At 46.2% G+C, this 20,824-nt stretch overlaps 1 protein-coding gene across 5 annotated transcripts in view; it reads left to right on the top strand.

Moving 5' to 3' along the window:
• GREB1L (GREB1 like retinoic acid receptor coactivator) overlaps nt 1-20,824 on the top strand; it is a 262,317-nt gene extending 241,493 nt beyond the window's left edge. For 3 of the 5 annotated variants that reach the window (XM_030842584.2, XM_060310347.1, XM_030842582.2), the window contains 12 exons: nt 1,997-2,568; nt 2,758-2,860; nt 5,462-5,617; nt 5,891-6,030; nt 8,016-8,177; nt 8,303-8,510; nt 12,796-12,961; nt 13,938-14,165; nt 15,094-15,235; nt 16,062-16,262; nt 16,690-16,828; nt 18,065-20,824. In XM_030842584.2, coding sequence (XP_030698444.1) covers nt 1,997-2,568; nt 2,758-2,860; nt 5,462-5,617; nt 5,891-6,030; nt 8,016-8,177; nt 8,303-8,510; nt 12,796-12,961; nt 13,938-14,165; nt 15,094-15,235; nt 16,062-16,262; nt 16,690-16,828; nt 18,065-18,228 — 2,381 coding nt within the window. In that variant the 3' untranslated portion in view covers nt 18,229-20,824. The remainder of the gene's footprint in view (nt 1-1,996; nt 2,569-2,757; nt 2,861-5,461; nt 5,618-5,890; nt 6,031-8,015; nt 8,178-8,302; nt 8,511-12,795; nt 12,962-13,937; nt 14,166-15,093; nt 15,236-16,061; nt 16,263-16,689; nt 16,829-18,064) is intronic. The other 2 variants (XM_030842585.2, XM_030842583.2) reach the window with 1 other exon arrangement.

Below are 20,824 nucleotides of genomic sequence, written 5' to 3'. Positions count from 1 at the left end.
TTTTCCCTAGTCGCTCTCACCCTAATCATCTCATAGATATTATGCACCTGCTATTTGCAAAGGCCTTCTTCTTTTCCTTCCAGATCCTGAAGCTGTAAGTTTTTGCTAATTGGCCTAGTATCTGGCACAAAGTATTTGTTTGAATGAATGAGTGACTTTTCTAAGTACTTAATGGCAAGTGTTTGTATACTGAAGGCTACTCTGGGACCATGGGTTGGCTGGGACGATCCAGTCTGCAGCCTGCCAGCCACTCTCTTACTGTGTTACTGTGTGGTTGATGGCAGTGCTTGGCATCAGTTTTCTTCTGATAAATAGTATTAAGCAAATACAGCACTATTTCCATTTTTTTTCTGACTGTGGAAGTTATAATAAAGCTTTATATAGAAAACTTGGAGAATGTAATGAAGTATAGAGAAGAGGTAAAAAATGAAAACTCCACAGCAGAGGGAACCACCATTTGTGTTCCTTCTCCCCCGTGCTTCCCTTCTCTCATCTCCATGACACACACACGCAAACACACACACACAATTTCATGGCCAAAAGCAGCACCAGTCTTTATATTCACTGTCAGCTGCTGTCGGATAGGCTCCCTATGAGAACTGAAAGGCAGGTATCTGTGGGGTTTTCTGACTTTCTGTGGTGCCCCTCAGCCTGGAAGAGCATGGGGACTGTCCTTTGGGGTCTGCCCAGCTGCTCCCCTCAGTCAGGGGTCAGGGCTGTACCTCCCCCACCCCATCACTACAGGCTCCCCAGTTCTGCCTCTGCGACCAGGTCAGAATAAAGGGGAGAGGTTGGGAGGAGTGTAAAGGGTAATAGAGGGGAGGGGGACTATCACATCTAGAAGCTTTTGGATACCAGCATCAGTGACCGAGAGGCAAGGAAGGTAGGGGTGGCGATGCTGATGAGTGTTGGACTTCCTTCCTGTGGCTCTTTAATCAGCCCCACAAGCCCCACTATTCTGGCCTTGTTCTGATTAACTCACACAAAGGTAATGATTTGCCTTCTGCTTTTAGAGTTTTCTCCGCTTTCAGGATGCACGTGCTGCGCGCACACACACACACACACACACACGCACACCCCACCGGCCTCGGGGTGACTCTGAGGGTCCTCAGGGGGGCTCACTGCCCAAGGTGTGCAGGCCTGTGGACTCCAGGGCCGATGAACGGAGAGGAAAGCCCTCACACAAAAGTCAGATGAGCAGTGGAGTGACGGTGTCACGAGCCTCTGGTTACTGGCTATTCATCTAGGATCTCCCAAGGTCGGGATATGACCCCCAGGCCTGGGAAGCACCGGTCTGAGCCAGAGAGGGCCTGCAATCTTGAGTGTAATGAGCTTCTGGTTTGTCCTCAAGCCAAAGAGGGGCTGATGGACTAGAGGGGAAAACACGTTTGAAGTGAATTGGCCGCAGGTGCAGGGATCTCTGGGCACGAGGAGCATCTCGCTGGGAGGAGATAAAGCTCTCCCTTCCCACGGAGCCGCTTCCCACACTGGTCTGGGCGTCCATAGAAGGGGCTGCACGCTGGGGAGGTATCCAGAGCCAGAAGTATGGGGCCCTGGGACCCCCAGAAGGAGGCGAGTGGCACTGGGGCAGGACTTGGATGTCAGCCTGTGTCGGTCAGGGTCCTGGAATGAATCAGAAGGCTTATCCAAACGAGGTAACCTGAGGAGAGTTTAATATGCCGGCAGGATGCAGCAGGAGACGGCGTGGTCGACCCCAGGGCGCCCGGACCACCACGCGGCCTGAAGACGCCGGGGAGGGGGTGGGGGGGATGGGCAGACATGGGCCCCGGAGGAAGCCGGGGCGTGGCGGGGGGAGTACCGATTTCCTGTGGCGTCTCCACTGGCCGACCCCACGCAGGATTGGGGGAGGGGAGGGGGGGCAGGACACTCTGTAGTCCGCGCGCCGCCGGGCCCCCCGGCCTCCAGGCCGGTCCCCCTGGCAGGGGCGGCGGTGACAGAGCGGGCGCGCGGCGGGCTGTCGTCCGTCCTCTTTCAGGCTCTATCATGGAGAACGGGGTGAGCTCGTCCAGCACCGCCGACAAGTCCCAGAAGCAGCCCCTGACCCCCAGCTTCCGGAGCCCGGCCAACAGCGTGGGACTGGACGAAGGGGTCTCGGCGGGCCTGGTGGGAGTCGGAGAGACCCTGAAGCAGGAGTGTGACTCCCTGGGCCCCCAGATGGCGAGCAGCACCACCTCCAAGCCGTCGTCGTTCTCATCGGGGCCCGGGGCGCCGCGGTGGCCGGGACAGCCGGGGCCGGGCTTCCGGGGCGCGCACGCCGCGCTGCCCCCGGTCGTGATCCTGTCCAAGGCGGCCTACAGCCTCCTGGGCTCGCGGCGGGGCGGCAAGCTGCCGGCGTCCGCGGCCCTGCTGCCGCACCCCGACGTGGCCTGGGCCAGCCCCCTGCGGCCGCTGCTGCCCGGGCACGCGAGCGCCGAGGAGCAGTCCCTCTACTACCGCCGCTGGACCGCGGCGCGGCCGCACCACGCCGACCACGGCAACCAGGCCGATCCCGCCTCGGGCGCGCGGCCCTGCCATCCCCGCCGCCTGCTGCTGACCGGGCCCCCGCAGGTAGGGAAGGGTGCCGGGGGGCGGGGGGGCTTGGGGGCTCTGGAGGAAGGGCCAGAGAGGGGGTCTCCTGTTGGGGTCCGGTGGTCGGGGCACGGAGGCCCCCCACTCCTGCAGGGAGACGCGGAAGAGCTCACGTGTGAAATCTCTTTTCTCTTTTCCACCCCTCCTCCCTAAACCTCTCTTCACCAGGTGGGGAAGACTGGCTCCTACTTGCAGTTCCTGAGGATCCTCTTCCGCATGCTTATCAGGCTCCTGGAGGTGGACGTGTACGATGAGGCAGAGATCAACACCGGTGAGTTCCGAGCCAGCAGCGTGGGTATTAACACCACAGCCGGAGCTTCCCGCGTCCTCCTGGAGGTATACATGCGCCCATTGCAGGGTTCTCGAGAGGTTAAAGGTCGTGAGCCAGCAAAGAGTTGTAAGGAAGTTGAGCTCCCTGAGGTCGGGGTGGGTCTTCCCCTCTTTTGACCCCCGATCCCCTCTGTGTTCTCTGCGACGCTGGGCAAAGAGGCATCTCATAAAGTCCTGTCAGGTGGGTTCACTGCTCAGGTGGTCAGACTGTCCAGGTTTAAAATTCTAGTGCGGTGGTCTACTGCTTAAGGGTCCAGGGCATGTTTTATACTCTGCATAACCAGCCCTTTGTTGGTTCGTCAGAGTAGACGTTATGTTTTGCCTGCTGGCTCCGAGGAAAGGTGTGTGGGTTGCTACGACGAAAGGAAAACTTCCAGGAGCAGAACAGAACCCTGGTGCTGTAAACAACCCCTTGGCACTAGCAGTAAGATGCAGGGGCTGGTGCTTGACAGACGAGCCTGCGCCTCCTGCCCGGCTTCTTGGCCCTTCCACCCCGGCTGTCACCTGTGAAGGAGGCAGTTCCGCTCTGCAGCCTGTCCAGCAAGGCCAGAAAGGGGGCATGAGCAGGGGTCAGCCAGCATGAGCTCTGCAGCCGGGGGAGTGTGGCTTCAAATTATGGCTTCACATCTCAGAACAGAATGACCGTGTGCTGGAAGAAACAGGGAGGGGTAGGGGCAGGAGAGAGAAGTGGTAGTTCTTCCCCAGCCCCTCAAAGATGAGTCCAGAAAAGGGAAAGGCCTTGTCATCTTCCATCAGATTAGCCCTTGGAGACCTCCCCTCACTTGCTTTTCCTGAATAGTTGGATCTGTTCTGTGACCAGCCCAAGGGACTAGTTTAGTTCAGAACAAGACTAGGTAAAATCAGCCATATTTAATCATTTTACTATGGCTTTTGGCTCTATTTCCATCCTCACCAGTTCACATCCATGATTCCAGACACAGACACAATTCCATCTTCCTATCCACATCTTGTTTCTGTCCCCAGCTGAGCTGTACCAGGCCCCCAGGCCCACCACAGAGGGGATTGAAACGCCCTGAGCTGCATGGAGCGGACTGGGCCCCAGGTGCAAGGGCAGAGCCAAGCAGACAGGAATGAGGGCCGTCATCCGCTGACTTTCCCCCAGGCTCCTTGGCACTGCAGGAGAGTGATGCCTTTACTTTTCGCCTCAAATCCTGCTACAGGGCTTACAGCTGTGGGAGTCAAACCTGGCCTTTGTAACGAGAAGCACTGTTAGTTTGGCTTTATTCCTTCACCCACACTTTAGTGCAGGTGAATGCAGTGGTGCTCTGGAGAGGCACAAGGATGCCTTTTTTAAAAACTAGAATAAGCGTTAACTTTTAAATAAAATGCATACTTTTAAAATAAAACTTAAAAAAGTAACTTTTTAATAAGTTTATTTTTATTTTTGGCTGCATTGGGTCTTTGTTGTGGTATGTGGGCTTCTCATTGTGGTGGCTTCTCTTGTGGAACACGGGCTCTAGGTGCACGGGCTTCAGTAGTTGTGGCACTCGAGCTCAGTAGTTGTGGCACCCAGGCTTAGTTGCTCCACAGCATGTGGCATCTTCCCGGACCAGGGCTTAAACCCGTGTCCCCTGCATTGGCAGGCGGATTCTTAATCACTGTGCCACCAGGGAAGCCCCTAAAAAAATAACTTTTAAATAAAATGCTCAGGGATATAAAAATAAGCAGTATTGTGTTTAAAAGCTAATAGCTGTATTTCTAGTCTTTAGGCCTTTTTTGTTGGAATTTTTTTCTTCATTTCTTCCTTTGAACGTTGTCTTCAGCTTGATCTTATAGTTTTTAGTATTAATAACAAATATTTATTGGACACCCACCATGTGCCTGCTGCTGTCTTAGCACTTTCAATATGCCATCTGGAATCTTTACAACAATCAGGGGACCCTGAGAGGTGAAGGTGCCTGCAGGTGTGAAGTCACAAGTGGTGGGGCCTGGACTCAAACCCAGGGCCCGAGGCTGTCAACCTGGACTGCATGTCGGAACCACTTAAGGAGCTTTAAACACTACTATAGGTGCCTGAGTGATGAAGGAGGTTCTGGGCAGTGTGGCCTGAGCACAGGGATTTTACAAGCTTTGGGTGATTCGTAATAAGCAGCAGACACTGAATCTTGCTTGGTGTGTACCTGAAATCTCTTCAGTATCAACGTCTTAAAACCCCACAACTAAAACTCTAAGACAGAATTCAGATCATCCAAAATTAAATAAGATTTTAAGGCAATTCAGGGGGGGCTGGGGTGGGAGACCAGTTGATCTCCTAGTTGTGGAAGTGTGTGGAGTGGGTGTGCAGAGGCTAATGATGGGGACCAGTGAGGACAAGCATCTCTTCCGGCGGGGGTATGAAGGGACAGTCTGCTTCCCTCTACCCTGGACACGGGAGCTCATTTTTCAGAAAGGCCTTTGTCCACCCACCTGGGCGGATAACATACATACATACAACCTTCCATCCCTGACACTTGAGAGAGAGGGAGGGAGGCCAGTCGGTCTGGTCTGCCTGCTCTGTGCACTTTCTTTCTTCTTGGCCTAGATCACAGCGAAAGCAGTGAAGTGAGCCAGTCAGAGGGAGAGCCCTGGCCTGACATCGAGAGCTTCAGTAAAATGCCCTTTGACGTCAGTGTGCATGACCCCAAGTACAGTTTGATGAGCCTGGTATACACTGAAAAGCTGGCAGGGGTCAAACAAGGTCAGTGCAAGTGGAGGCTAAAGGTCAAGTGTTCACCTAAATGAAGGCAAGAGGCCTGGGGCAGTTTAATCTTTGAGAGTGGCTTCATTCATTCTCCTCTGCTTTTCTCTCGTTTTACACACATACATGTCACCTTTTCATTTTCATAGCTGCCTCTCAGGGCATAAGTTACAGAATCCTGGGAAAAGCCCTTCTGGGGAGTGGGGGACTTTCTTCCCAAGCATAGGGGCTTCAGGCACATCACGGGACGGTCTCTTGCCCCTTTATACACAGAAGCAATAAAGGAATCCAAAGTTGAGGAGCCCCGGAAACGAGAAGCCGTGTCCATGATGCTGACCAAGTACGCGGCCTACAACACCTTCCACCACTGCGAGCAGTGCCACCAGTACATGGACTTCACCTCTGCCTCCCAGGTGCAGCCCCTTTGCCCTTGCCTGTTACCCAATGTGGATCTTGTATGTAAGAGAGGAAAAGTCCCAGTTTCAAGCCCTAGACAGAGGATGGCTTATATATGAGATGGAGCCACTCATTTGTGAGCAAAATGCTTGAAGCAATTGATTAAGATGATTTGGGGTTTATTAATAAAGGATTATGGGTGGGGGACGGTGGGTGAAAGAAACTGAGTTTGTGTCTTAAGTCACTTCGTCAAAATGGTTACATGTGTCATGTTGAGATTAGAAAGTAGCTGAGGTGTGCTATCTGTGATCCTGAAAAAGCTAGATATTACAGTATGTTTGGCAAAAGGGTTTTTTCCCTCCTTTGGGTTGTTGTTGAAAATGGTGCTATATCTACAAATTTGTAGGGGGCGCCCTTTGAGCTGTGAACAAGTCTGTTGATTTGCAGAGACCTAGTCTCACTCTTATACCAGCGAGTGATGGTTTTGACCATAGGCATACAGAGGAGTCAGTGTTTGCTTTTTTATTTGGAGAGAACTGAGAGGTAGGAACACAGAAGGTGAGCAAATACCCCATAGCATTTAGCTTTTTTTTTTTTTTTTTTTGCCGTACGCGGGCCTCTCACTGTTGCGGCCTCTCTCGTTGTGGAGCACAGGCTCCGGACGCACAGGCTCAGCAGCCATGGCTCACGGGCCCAGCCGCTCCGTGGCATGTGCAGGAGGACTCTCAACCACTGCGCCACTAGGGAAGCCCTTGGCTTCTTATTGGCCAGAGCGTCTTTAAGCACAAAAGATGGGAAAGGCAACCAATGATGGTCATATCCAAGCGCCTGTTTGGGGGGATAAGCTTTCCCCTACTTTACCTTCTTGACTTCTATATTATTTGGCTCTGAACACCTAGAACAACTCTTCCTCCCTATAGGATGTGCTGAGTGGATGCCCTCCAGACTTGCTTCTGCTCTTGAGGACCAGGTCTTCACTCTTTCCCCACAGGGTACTAGGAGGGATATACTGATCATTCTGCTCTTCTGGTACAAGTTACCTTTCATACCCCATTTGTTTTCTTGTGTTATTGAAAACTTTTGGTGGGATAGTTTGAAATCAGCTCACATAATGCTTTATAGAATATAGAGGATTCAAGTCCCCGATCTATAAATCATCGGTTTTTAGAACATTTATTAAAAACCCTCTATTTAAATAATTTCTGAGTGATTACAGTACTAAGTAGTCAATTCCAATACTTGTGAAGCAGAATGAAGGAGAATTTAAGGGAAGAATTACAATATTATTTCTCTATGAATGTAATGTTTAGGTTAAAACTCTTGGGAAAACTACCTGGATTCTAGTGGCTGCTGAAAAGTGATGATATCTTTTCATTACGCCAAGTCTTGTCTGCATTGTAAAGACCTTTATTTAGTCATTCACCGGGATGGGTTACTGAGAGTGTGTGAACTTATCAGCAATTTAAAAAGCAGGTTTATATTTGGCTTGGATGAGTCAGAGGTCTCTCCTGGAAGCCAGAGTTCTAGGCTAAATGACTGTTCAGGTATCTTCAGCTTCCACTGTAGCCAGGAAAGATGGGGCCACAGAGGCGTTTTAGATAAATGATATTCATTTGACCTGACCCACACAGAAGCGTTTACCCCTGGGCACCTTTGGGAATGTTTACGTGGCAGGACATCCCCTCGATATACTGGACCTCCGTAAGACTGAGCAGCAGTGGTTCTAAGAAGGAGAGAAATGCAGATAGTTTCCAGCAACAGGTATTTCTCCACACACGGAGAGGCTGTGTAGGGGCGAGATGCTTGACTCTCTGGTCAGCGGCAGCCCCTAAAAGATGAGGCGTCTGCCTTTCCAGCCCTCTCGACACTGCACGCACAGCAGGTCTGGTGGCAGGCAGAAGTTCAGGTTAGTTTGCCTCTCTCAGTAACAGCCTTAACGAGTGGCCTGGAGGTTTGCAAACCGTGAGTTTACATTCCCTCCCTTTCTTCTCTGCAAACGCAGATGTCCGACTCCACCCTTCACGCCTTCACGTTCTCTTCCTCTATGCTGGGAGAAGAGGTGCAGCTCTATTTCATCATTCCCAAATCCAAAGAGAGTCATTTCATCTTCAGCAAGCAGGGCAAACACCTGGAGAGCATGCGGCTGCCCCTGGTTTCAGACAAGGTGGGTGACAGCGTCTGGAAACAAGGACTGACAGGCCTCAGGTATTAGATTAGGTTCTCTAAGCTTCTGATATCTAAGGGTTCTAATTTCTTTTTGGTCTCTGGTCCTTTCTTTCCCTTTTTCAGCAGAATTTGAATGCGGTCAAGAGCCCTATTTTCACTCCTTCCAGTGGTCGCCATGAGCACGGACTCCTAAACCTCTTTCACGCCATGGAGGGCATCAGCCACCTGCACCTACTGGTGGTTAAGGAATATGAGATGCCGCTGTACCGCAAGTACTGGCCCAACCACATCATGCTGGTGCTTCCTGGCATGTTCAATAATGCAGGCGTGGGTAAGGGGGCCCCCAGATGGGGGGAAGGGCTGGAAAGATAAACTAAGCTCCATTCCCCAGGCATGAACTTTCAGAGGTTCCCCTGCCCCTGGATAGTGTCTTGCCCTGCAGACCAAAGGACTTTTCATTCCTCTTTAAATGAGTTTTCATTTCTCTTGATCTGCAGTTTTGCAGAATTTTTAACTTTTGAGGACTAGTAACCAAAGAAGTCACTGGTACGTTGAGCACCCTGGGAAGGATTGGGACTTTTCCCAGTATAGGCCGCAGATGTTCCTTGCAGCAGGCTGGCAGCAGGAACATCACAGTGAAGAGGAGAGTCTGAGGAGGGGAGTTAGTAGTTCACAGTCCGGTCTGGAGGGATCTCTGAGGGGCATCACTAATCTTAAAGGCACACAGCAAGTTCTTGGGGGCTCTGTGCAGCTGGGGAATGGAAGCATCATCACTGCCTACGGCAGTTATCTTAAAAGTGCCTGGAAGAAGTCTTTCCTGCTTTTCCCCAAGGAGTTTAAGAGCAATTGGCTGATTTCTCAGAGGCGGCACCTGGTTGTTGAGTGTATTGACAGAGCCGGGGAGGAACTGGAGAGAGCGGTCTAGAGCTCCTTCCTTTCCCTCCTGAAGGCAGGAAACCTCCACATGGACCCAGTGTTCTAGAGCTCTAGTGTCTGGTAACTCCCTGCATCTAACTCACTTTCCACTGGCTTCTGTGGGTATCTCAGTGCAGAGTCTCAGAGGGCTGAGGATCAAGAGCTTTAGAGGAAGACCATCCAGCCCAGAGCTGGAGTGAACACAGACGAGACCCGAGTAGTGCCCTGGATCCACACAGGCCTTCTCTCCAGGTCTCTCTCTCCCTTTCTTCTTAGGTCTCTTCCTTTCTTGTTCTCCATTCCATTCCTTTTCATGTCCTTAAACTTTAGCCTTAATATGGGATTAAAATATTTTCCCAAACTGGTTTGTTTTGAATGCAATTTCCCATGTTTATCACAATATCAGATGACTTAGGACTTTCATATATTTCTGGTCCTTTATCTTCCCCCAAACAATATATCTCCAAACTATCTAAAATCTTTTTCTATATGCATATGACCCTCAAACTATACCTTTCTGTGCCTAACTGACCTTTAGGAGAAAAAGTTCCCTCATCCCAGATCTGACTGAATTTGTTTAGTGCCAGTTTTACCATTTTTGTAATAATCTGGGCAGAGAAACCAACATACATGCAAATAAAATAAACAAATTTTTTTTACTGTGGTAAAAAACCACAAAATTTATCTTAGCCATTTTTAAGTGTATGGTTCAGTAGTGTTCAGTATATTCACATTGTTATGCAACCAATCTCCAGAACTCTCTTCATCTTGCAGAGCTGAAACTCAGTACCATTCAAGGCTAACTCCCCATTTTTGTTATCCATTCACCCACTGAGGGACCCTTAGTCTGCTCCTCACCTTTTGATTGTTGTGAATAATGCTACTATGAACATGAACACAAATCTCTTCAAAACCCTGCTTTCAATTCTTTTGGGTATAAACCCCAAAGTAGTATTGCTTAATCACGTGGTAATGCCGTTTTTTTTTTTTTTTGGAATTGGCATGTTGTTTTTCATAATGTCTGTACCATTTTACATTCCTACCAACAATGCAAAATGGTTCCAGTTTTAACACCTTTGCCAACACTTGCTTTTTCTGGGAATTTTTGATGTTGTTGTTCGTAGGCATCCTAATGGGTGAGATGGTATCTTATTGTGATTTGATTTGCATTTTCCTAATGATTAGTGATGTTGATCATCTTTTCATTTGCTTGTTGGCTATTTGTATATCTTCTTTGGAGAATCTATTTTTTAGTAAAGTTTTTATTGTTGTTGACTTGTAGGAGTTCTGTATATATTCTAGATATTAACCCGTTATCAGATAAGGTTTGTAAATATTTTCTCCCATTCCATAGGTTGCCTTTTCACTGTTGATTGCATTCTTTGTGCAGAAGTTTTAAATTTTTATGTAGTCCAGCTTTTTTCTCGTTGCTTATGCTTTTGGTATCATATCCAAGAAATCACAGCCAAAACCAACATCATCAAGCTTTCCCCCATGTTTTCTTCTAAGAGTTTTATAGTTTTAGCTCTTTGATCCATTTTGATTTTTTTATATAAGGGTCCAACTTCATTCTTTTGCATGTGGATATCCAGTTTTCCCAACACTATTTGTTGAAGAAAGTATCCTTTATCCATTGAATGGTCTTGGCATTCTTGTCAAAAATCATTTGACCATATATACAAGTGTATGCTTCTGGGCTCTATATTCTTATTCCATTGGTCTATGTGCCACTACTACACTGTTTTGATTACTGTAGTTTTGCAATCAGTCAATGTGAGACCTCCAACTTTGTTCTTTTCTCAAGATTGTTTTGGCCATTCAGAGCCCCTTGAGATTCCATGTGAATTTAAAGTTGGATTTTTCTATTTCTGGAAAAAAAAAAAAAAACAACCCTGATATTTTGACAGGGATTGTATTAAATATGTGGATTGCTTTGTGTGATATTGACGTCTTAATATTACATTTTGCAATCCATGAACATGGGATGTCTTCCCATTTATTTGTCTTTACTTCAGCAGTGTTTTGTACTTTTTAGTGTACAAGTCTTCTGCCTCCTTGGCTTAACATTTATTCCCAAGTATTGTACTTCTTTTTTTTTCGTTTTGTTTTTTTTTTGCGGTACACGGGCCTCTCTCTGTTGTGGCCTCTCCCATTGCAGAGCACAGGCTCCGGACGCGCAGGCTCAGCAGCCATGGCTCACGGGCCCAGCCGTTCCGCGGCATGTGGGATCTTCCCGGATCGGGGCACGAACCTGTGTCCCCTGCATCGGCAGGCGGACTCTCAACCACTGCGCCACCAGGGAAGCCCTGTATTTTCTTTTGATGCTATTGAAAATGGAACTTTTCTTAATTTCCCTTTTAGATTGTTTGTTGTTAGTATATAGAAACACAACTGATTTGTGTATATTGTTTTTGTGTTTGCAACTTCGCTGAATTCATTTATTCTAAGTATGCATGTTATCTTTAGGGTTTTCTACATATAGGATCATGTCTGCAAAGAGATAATTTTACTTTCCAACTTGGGTGACTTTCATTTTCTTGTGTAATTGCTCTGGCTAGGATTTCCAGTACTATGTTAAATAGAAGTGATAAAGGTGAGCATCCTTGTCCTATTCTTGATCTTAAAGGAAAAGTTTTCAGTCTTTGAGCGTTGAGTATGTTAGCTGTGGGCTTTTCATATATGGTCCTTATGTTGAGAATGCAAACTGTTATACATAGTGCTATTGAAAGGTAGATTTTCCTAAATCCTAGTATTACCCTTGACCTATTCAAACTGTTTTCCTGGCTCCTTCATAGACTTAATGGGATTTTTTAGCCTCTTTATTTCATTATCCATCTACATTGTGTTTCATTTTAGGGTGGCCCACTCATAAAACCTGGCTAATTCCTGATGATCATCATCTTAATAATCGCTAACACTCACTGAGTACTTACCAAGTGCTAGGCACTGTCCTGAGCACCAAACAGCAATCCTATGAAGTAGACATTATCATCGCCTTCTTACAGGTGGGGAAGCCTAGGCACAGGGGAGTTAACTTGTTCACTGTCACACAGCTAGAAAGCAGTGGAATCAGAATTCAAACTGAAGCAGCTTGGCTCCAGTCTTGTCTCTTACTTACTGTACCACATGCCTCTTACAAAAAAGCAGACCTAGGGAAAGGATACCAGTTTCCAGAGTCTTCTTCAAAGACACTGCTGCCAGTTTCCTAAAGGTACCTAAAGCAGGGGACACATTAGTGTAAGTGCCATACCCACTACTGCAGCCCTGGTGGCTCCCTAGTGCAGGACATGCAAGTGGCGGCTGCTGAGAATCTGATCATGGCTCTAAGAAACCAGTAGTAAGTATCTCCTCTATGTGGTATCATTTGTCCTATCAGGGAAGCTGGATTCTTGTAGTACTCCTTGAAGTGTAGTTCATGAATCACCTGCAAAGACATCTCTGGTTTCTGGCCCCTCATCAGACTTACGAGAGTGAACCTCTGGTGGTGGGTTCTAGGAATCTGCATTTTAAACAGACTTCCTGGGTGATTCTTATCTACACTGATGGTTGAGAGCCACTGCTCTGAACATTTGGTTGACCCCCATCCATGTGCATGGTCACCACGTGAACACGCATGCTTACGGAGAGCGTGTGAGCCGTGTGCAGGGCCTCAGCCAAGCCTGAGCGAAGGATGTACAAGCCTTGGTTGTGTTGCCTTTCAGGTGCTGCCAGGTTTCTTATTAAGGAGCTGTCATATCACAACCTGGAGCTGGAGAGGAACCGCCTGGAAGAGCTGGGAGTTAAACGCCAGTGTGTCTGGCCTTTCATCGTTGTAATGGATGACTCGTGTGTCCTATGGAACATTCACAGTGTTCAGGAGCAGAGCAGGTAGTGGTGCTTCCTACGCAGTTCTAGGAGTGTGACACAGTGTCATTGAGAAGACACTCTCCTTGGCTGTCATTGCACAGGGAAGTAAATAAGAGAGGTACAGCTTTCCAGAGCAAAACAATCATCTGTGAGACTACTCTCACTAGCACATTTTGTGGTGGCTTAGGAATTGTTTAATTTAGACACTCAGCCTGCCATTAAATTCCTGGACCATTTGTGCATCACAGCTCAGGTTTGCTATAAAAGTCTGTTGAAAGACACTATGGTTTATTTAGAAAGACCACTGGCTTCTGAATCAGGAGACCTGCTTTTTAGCCCCAGCTCTGCTTCCTAACTGTCTGGATGAAAAGGGAAAGTTACTTCACCTCTGTCTCAATTCTATCACATAAAAAATTATGGCTGGGCCCAAATCAGTGGTTCTCCTCCTGGGGCAGAGGTGACAGGAATCCATGGGGACCATGAAATGCTAAGCCTGGAGAAGTCCTATGCAGTAAATGGCCCCGAATGTTCACAGCCCCAGTGAAACACTGTGCCAGATGGTCTCTAGACCCTTCCAGCTCAGGCATTACGGTTTTGTGCCCTTGTTTCCCCTGTGGATTTGAAGCCCGTGAAGTTTTCAAATATTCCTTTATTATTCCGTAATTACCAGAACTGGGAAGTATACTTGTGTGCTTCTAATCTCTGGCTACCTCTCTTTGGTGACTCCCTGTTCATTACTCACTTTGAAATGGGCTGGATTTCACTCTCTGCCTTTAAGTGATCAGCCCGGCCCCCAGAAGGCAGCTTCCCTAGGTTAGCAGTGACAGGCAGCATGAAAACCGGGCTTGACATCCTTCTCCATTCCAGACTAATATAAAGTCAATCAGCTAATTGTATCCCTCAGGTATTAATACTGTACAGTGCGGTTAGCTCTTCATAAGTGACCCTCTCTTCAGTAATAGTGGTATCTTATGTAAACTAACTCTACATTTCATAGCCAGCCCATGGAAACAGGAGTTTCCAGTAAGAATGTGTCCTTGAAGAGTGTCTTGCAGCATATTGAAGCAACACCGAAAATCATCCACTACGCAATCCTGGGCATACAGAAATGGAGCAGCAAGCTGACTTCTCAGAGCCTGAAGGCCCCGTTCTCTAGATGCCACGTGCACGACTTCATTCTCCTCAACATAGACTTGACTCAGAATGTGCAGTATGACTTCAACAGGTAAGTCAGGCCTTCTGGATGTATGTGATCCCGGCATTTACTGATTGTTTCTGCCCAGGTCTAGCCTCAGCCATGTTTTTATTCCTGTCTCTGTGTCTTTGAGAAACTGAGACTCTCTTTATATGGACAGAGAAAGGGGGATCATAAGCCCCAAAGTGCCCCTTCATCAGCCTTCAAACTGACCCAGACCCTTAATGATAGGTGCTGCAACATGAAATGCTTAGAGAACATATTTTGGCCATCTTATTATTCAGTAAAAACTGAAACAGGGCCAAAACTTTTTATCAACAGAAATCGGTGTGTGGACCCGTAAACCTATTCAAGATTAACCTTTCATTTACCCTCAGAACTCAGAAGGTAATCTCTTCCCCAGATGTTAGCAAGACCCTGAGATCTGGCTCCTGTAGGGAAAAGCCAGCTAGCCCTGGCCTTGCCCCCTGAACAAATTATGCCCACATCTTGGACAATCTGAAATGGCCAAGGAAGAATGTCAGAGGCCATAGAGTCCCTCTTATGTCAACCCCCAACCCTGTAGCTATTAGAATGTTCTGTAGCTATTTCACTTCTGTGTTTTAAATCTGGCAGATGCTTTATCCTGTTTGCAGCCAGGATTTTAAAACCGGGAGCAGCTCTGCAGTCCGGTCCCACAAGAATATACAGAATGTGTGCTCGTATTTCAGTTCAGGAATGCAAGGCGCTGTGGAATGTCTGGGAACAGTCACCTCACTTCCTCCTTCCTTAGTGGCTGTTAATGCCCAAATCAAAAGGATCACAGGCCAGTGTCAAGAGAGCCAGCTCCTTGAGGGGGAAAGGTTGATTTTGTTTGAGGCTGTCTCCCAATACCTGCCACACATTTCTCTGTGTTTAACTGTCATAGTTGAGATGTGACAGGTAGTCAAGGAAACCTATCGTTGTGATTATAATTTAGGTATTTCTGTGAAGACGTTGACTTTAACCTGAGAACGAACAGTAGTGGCCTGCTCATCTGCCGCTTTAATAACTTCAGTCTCATGAAGAAACATGTTCAGGTTGGAGGGCAAAGGGACTTTATCATTAAACCAAAGATCATGGTAAGTTTGCAAGCTTGAGTCTACTTTTGAAAATAAGATGATCTTTCATTAATATCTTTGTTATCAGGTACTGGCATTAAGCACTTGCCACTTGACTGGAGAGTAACACAAGGGAGTCTGTTCTTAATGTCAAATCTGCACTCTTGTTTCCCTTACTGAAGACTCATCTAAGCCAATAAGTTTTGAAAATTCAACAAAACTACCTTTCTTTAGATTTAAGGTTTAACTCCATCAAAGCTTTAGTTTCTAAACGTCTTCTATATTCTTAAACTGGCAAAGTTAACATTTTTACATTCTTTATGTAACACATGAAAGAAGTGTACATCAAGCTGCTCGCACGGTCCTTTACCAGTTGTCTTTTTTTTAAAGTAAGGCAGATCAGAACCTGTTAAGGGTTAATTCCATGGGCCTACCCTTTTCTGTTTAAGAGATTTACTGGAATCATTTTTAGCATGTGGACTCCCCAGTGGAGCTTACAAATCTCTTTGCTTTTTTTGGGGGGGATTTTATCCCATCCACATCCAGCAGCGCTATAAAAGGCTTCCTGTTGGTTCTTACAGTGTACATGCTAAATGCACCAACTTTCAAAGAAGCCTACTTTTGCATTTGCTCCTGCCCTTACTGTGTATAAATTATGTTAAATCCAACTGTGCTATTTCCAAGAGAAAAAAATTTCAGAACCCAAGAAGGACAGACTTACATTTGAGCCTGGTCTCTGTCTCTGTGCTACTGTTACTTGTGGATTGTTCGGATGCAATGCAGTGCTTTCCTTGCCAGTTTCACATAGTGACAGACCCATTTCCCATGATCTTGGCTCTGATTTCAGGTGTCAGAGAGCTTAGCACCCATCTTGCCCCTTCAGTATGTCTGTGCTCCCGACAGCGAACACACACTACTGGCAGCCCCTGCACAGTTTCTCCTGGAGAAGTTCCTTCAGCACGCCTCATACAAACTCTTCCCCAAAGCTATCCATAACTTCAAGAGTCCCGTGTTGGCCATCGACTGCTACCTTAACATTGGACCAGAGGTAAAGGGGAAGGGGCTGATACTCTTTTTAGATAGAGGGGCTTGATTTGCTTCTATTAATTTCTCTCATAACTGTCCTTTATTATGAGAAATAAATAAGCTTTAAATACGTTAAAACTTGACACACAAAATAAAGGGAGTACAAAGCTTAACTAACCAGCCCATTGAAGTTTCAATTAAAAAAACTGGGAATTCCCTGCGGTCTACTGGTTAGCACTCTGCACTTCCACTGCAGGGGATACGGGTTCAATCCCTGGTCGGGGAGCTAGGATCCCGCGTGCCGGGTCGGGGGTGGGTGCGGAAGGTGTCTCCTTTACCTGACCCTGAGATGGACAGCTAAAAAGGAAGGCGCTACTTCATTCAGCTGAAGATGCAGAGGTTTTGCTTGCTTTTGAAATGCTTGTGCTATTTCTGCTTGATGATTCCAGGTGGCCATATGCTACGTCAGCTCCAGACCCCACTCCAGCAATGTCAACTGTGAAGGGGTGTGTTTCAGTGGACTCCTCTTGTACCTCTGTGACTCTTTTGTAGGTGCTGATCTTCTTAAGAAATTTAAGTTTCTAAAAGGTAAATCAAATTTAGCATCTTGCTTGTGAATGCTATTAGTTCCCACTGGACAAAATACAGTGGGAAAGATATAAAAGAGCACTTCAACAATCATTTTGCCAGTAAATTAAGTATCTTACTTTTAAACCAGGCCACTGATTTTTTAAATGGGGGAGTGTTAACACTAAATGCAGATAAATATAGCCAGGTTTGTGACCGTATTAAATATGTTTGCCACTAGTAATTTTAGAAAGGAATGATGCAATACAAGAAATGATGCTTCTCATATAATCTAATTTTAATAAAAATCAGGTTGGGCTTCCCCGGTGGCACAGTGGTTGAGAGTCCGCCTGCCGATGCAGGGGACACGGGTTCGTGCCCCGGTTCGGGAAGATCCCACATGCCGCGGAGCGGCTGGGCCCGTGAGCCATGGCCGCTGAGCCTGCGCGTCCGGAGCCTGTGCTCCGCAACGGGAGGGGCCACAACAGTGAGAGGCCCGCGTACCGCAAAAAAAAAAAAAAAAAATCAGGTTAATGAGGTATGATTCTGGTATAGAAGCTGAAGTCGTTTCAATGAGTATGCACCATACAAAGAGTTAAACTTGCCTAAGAACAAACTGCAGATTAAGCATCACAAATAATCCTGACAAGACGACCTCTGAGGTCGGTGGGAAAAAAGTAAGGTTCATCATGCTGTGTACAGCATGCTACCATTTTTATGAGAACAGGAGAAACTGTATTTACTTCTGTGTGTGTAAAACACATATGGAGCTGTGCGCGTGTGTTGGGGGTGGGAGGGAGCGTCCCAGGGGACGCTTGGCAATATCTGGAGACATTTTACGTTGTCACAGGGCGGGGTGCTGCTGGCACAGAGTGGGTAGAAGCCAAGGACACTGCTAAACATCCTACAAGAGCAAGACAGCTCCCACAGTAGGATTGTCTGGCCCACAGTGCCGAGGTTGAGAACACCTGCTCTACAGGGACACATGAAACGTTAGGACGTGGGTTTTAACACTGGTTACTACAGGGGAAGGGGGGGTGTGGTTAGGAGGGCTTTTACTTTACACTCTTTTAAACTTTTGAATTTGTAGTAACTACTTTATTCAAAATAAACAGTACAATGAACAAATCTGATAGGTTACTTTGTATGTTGGTTCTCACATGTGTTAGTTTAGGGGATATAATCAGAGGGAGGTGGTAAGATTCTTCATCATTTCAATCCCTGAGCCTAAGACACACTGCTGCTCTCTTCCTGAAGGTGCTACTCTGTGTGTCATCTGCCAAGACCGAAGTTCCTTACGCCAGACGATTGTGCGCTTAGAGCTAGAGGACGAGTGGCAGTTCCGCCTCCGAGACGAGTTTCAAACTGCTAACAGCGCCGATGACAAGCCCCTCTACTTTCTTACCGGACGTCACGTATGAGCTTTGGAAGAGACCAAAACCAGCAAAGGGATGCCTAGGTGGGGTGGGGTAGTAACGATTAAGGATGCTTTTTTCCTTTAAAGTACAATCACTGTGGAGCCAAGTGCAACATATTTGTCTCTTCTCCAAAGAACCCCCCAAATCTGACCTAGATCCCTGGGGGGCATCACTCTCCTTCAGTTCCAATTTCAGGACTTAAATTCAGGTTAACTCCACCCTAGGTAGTTATGCAATTACTTAAGACGTGGTCTGCCTACGGGGGGCTGAGGAGGATTATGCTTTGGAGAGGCCACAGGGAGTCTGCATTGTTTTTTTACTATGCTGTGTCGGGGGGGCGGGGGGGGAACTGACTCTCAGCATTAGCTAGCCTGAATGTGTTACGTGAGACTCACACCGTTGGTGTGGAATTAATTGAAGATTAACGTTTGAGGCCTGAACCCTCAGTTTCTCTTCAGATCTGTACTTTGGTACAGTATTACTCAGGGGTCTGAAATGATAGAATGTGGAAGATATTTGTATTTAAAAAAAAAAGAAGTAGCTTTGTCTTTGTGCAGTGTTAGTTTAAGATTTATAATCTTGTATGTATTGAAACTTTTGGCAAAATTTCCACAGGAGTTAAAAGTTTACTCTTTAAACTGAACAAACAAATTAGTAAATGCAGAGCAGGCATTGTGTGTATTCATGCAGCTTCTCCTGGCTTAAGTTCTTTTGCTTTATCCATTCTTTGTTTTCAGTCTCTTAAGCACGCCTGTGAGAATATGAACAGTGATTAATCTTACACAAGGAGAGCCTGATTCAGTAGTTGAGCCAATTCAGAAGCTTTCAGCAGTCACCCCACACCCACCCTGTTTGGTTGGAATTTAGCAGTTGGCACCAGCAAAGCTAAATGTCAGGCAGGCTTAGCTTCTGTGTGAAGTTGGACTAGTTTCTTTCCTCTCAAAGACTAAAGCAAAGTTTCCTTTAAAAGATACACTGAATGAATATTAGCTGCCTTATACTGACACCACCACAGAAATTGCTGAAATGGGAAACAGAGCCGTAGAAAGAGAGGCTGTTTTACTTAATCGTACCAGTGGGGTGTGCGTGTGTTAAAGAAGATGCCAGTAAGTCTCTTTGACTCATTAAAATCAACAGGGGGTCTCTGTTCAGTATCAAAAGTAGGAGGCATAAGTTTCTACAGATTTTTTACCACATATTTTAATCAAAAACAGATTTTTAGAAAATGTTCTAGAACAAACTAGGTCTTTTGGAAGCTTACTCTTAAATTACTCCACTTCTCATCATTAAACAATCTCTTGACATTTTTCTCATTAGCCCGTATGTACCACTTTATTCCCACTTTAAATGGCCATTTTTAACTTGAATCGATGTCATATTTATGGCCTGAAGCCTGCATTTACTTAGAACAAACAGTGTTAACTGACCAGCTTTATTAGTTTGTGATAACAAGGAGTTTACAGCTAGTGAAAAGATGGCATGTACTAATCTGAAAATGGTTTCAGATCTCTTGGTTTTAATGTAGCTACTTATGATGCTTTAAATGTCTCTTGAAATGAACAATTCCTTTAAACTCCATTTTTAACTGACCTTGAAAGAGGACCTGCCTTATAGATGCTTTAAAAATACTCAATTTTAGTACAGCAGAATTTTTGGCAAAGAGGTACGTTCTGAGGCAGGCTGATTTAGATATCAATGCATTTCCGTTGTTCCTGTTTTGTTGAAAGGGCCTAACGCAGACGATATCAAGAAACCAACTATTTGTGCAATATTCCAAAAATATTTATAGGGCAAATAAAATACTTGAAATAATCCTAAAACAGTTGTACCTGGAGCAGATGGCCTCTCAGGGTTTCTTCAGGCTTTATGGCTTCATAGTCTAAGGAAAGGAAAATTTTTTGTAGTTACTTGACCTGAGGGGACCCCACATTAGTTAGGGCTGCACTCTGAAAAATCAAATGCTTATGATCTCTTAAATACTGTTTAACTCTGGGGAAGAGAAATGCCAGAATAAAGCCAAAAGCCCATCACCCCAGTGACGGAGAATTCAAATTGACCTGCTTATTCTTTTCAATGCCTATCTTACTAAGGTTTGGATCTTTTAAAATCACCTTATCAGTATAATTCTTTAGAGAATGTTAGGTCGTTCTCCTGCAAGGATAAAATTGCACAAGCACAGGACACCATGACTGGTTAATACGTACCTTGGTGTGTTCCACTTCGAGCCTTGCCATCCCTTAAGAATATTGTGGTGTGAATGTGTTCACTAGGCCTGCATAATAACTGACCTATAGACCTGTTGAACCTTGCCACATATTGACAGTTCACACAGGTTAATACTGAATGTAAACTAAAATTACAATGAGAATTGTTGTATTCAATTTTTTTGGCTGTAATTTATGCAAATGCTTTTTGTGATTTTTAGGAAAGGAGGCACCTGTGTTACTTTATTACTGTAAAATTTTCTTAACCAAAATTTGGTGAATTTCACTAGTCAGTCTACCTCACATTTTGTTTGTGATTCTAAATTGTCTTAAGTTGTGTCTACAGTATGTTCTTGTCCTTTAATTTGGTGAATGTATTAAAATTCTCTCCCACC

This window comes from Globicephala melas, chromosome 13, assembly GCF_963455315.2.
Source record: "Globicephala melas chromosome 13, mGloMel1.2, whole genome shotgun sequence".
In the NCBI taxonomy this organism is placed as follows: Eukaryota; Metazoa; Chordata; class Mammalia; order Artiodactyla; family Delphinidae; genus Globicephala; species Globicephala melas.
Note: the sequence above shows the minus strand (reverse complement) of the source record. Positions and strands in the feature narration are given on the sequence as shown.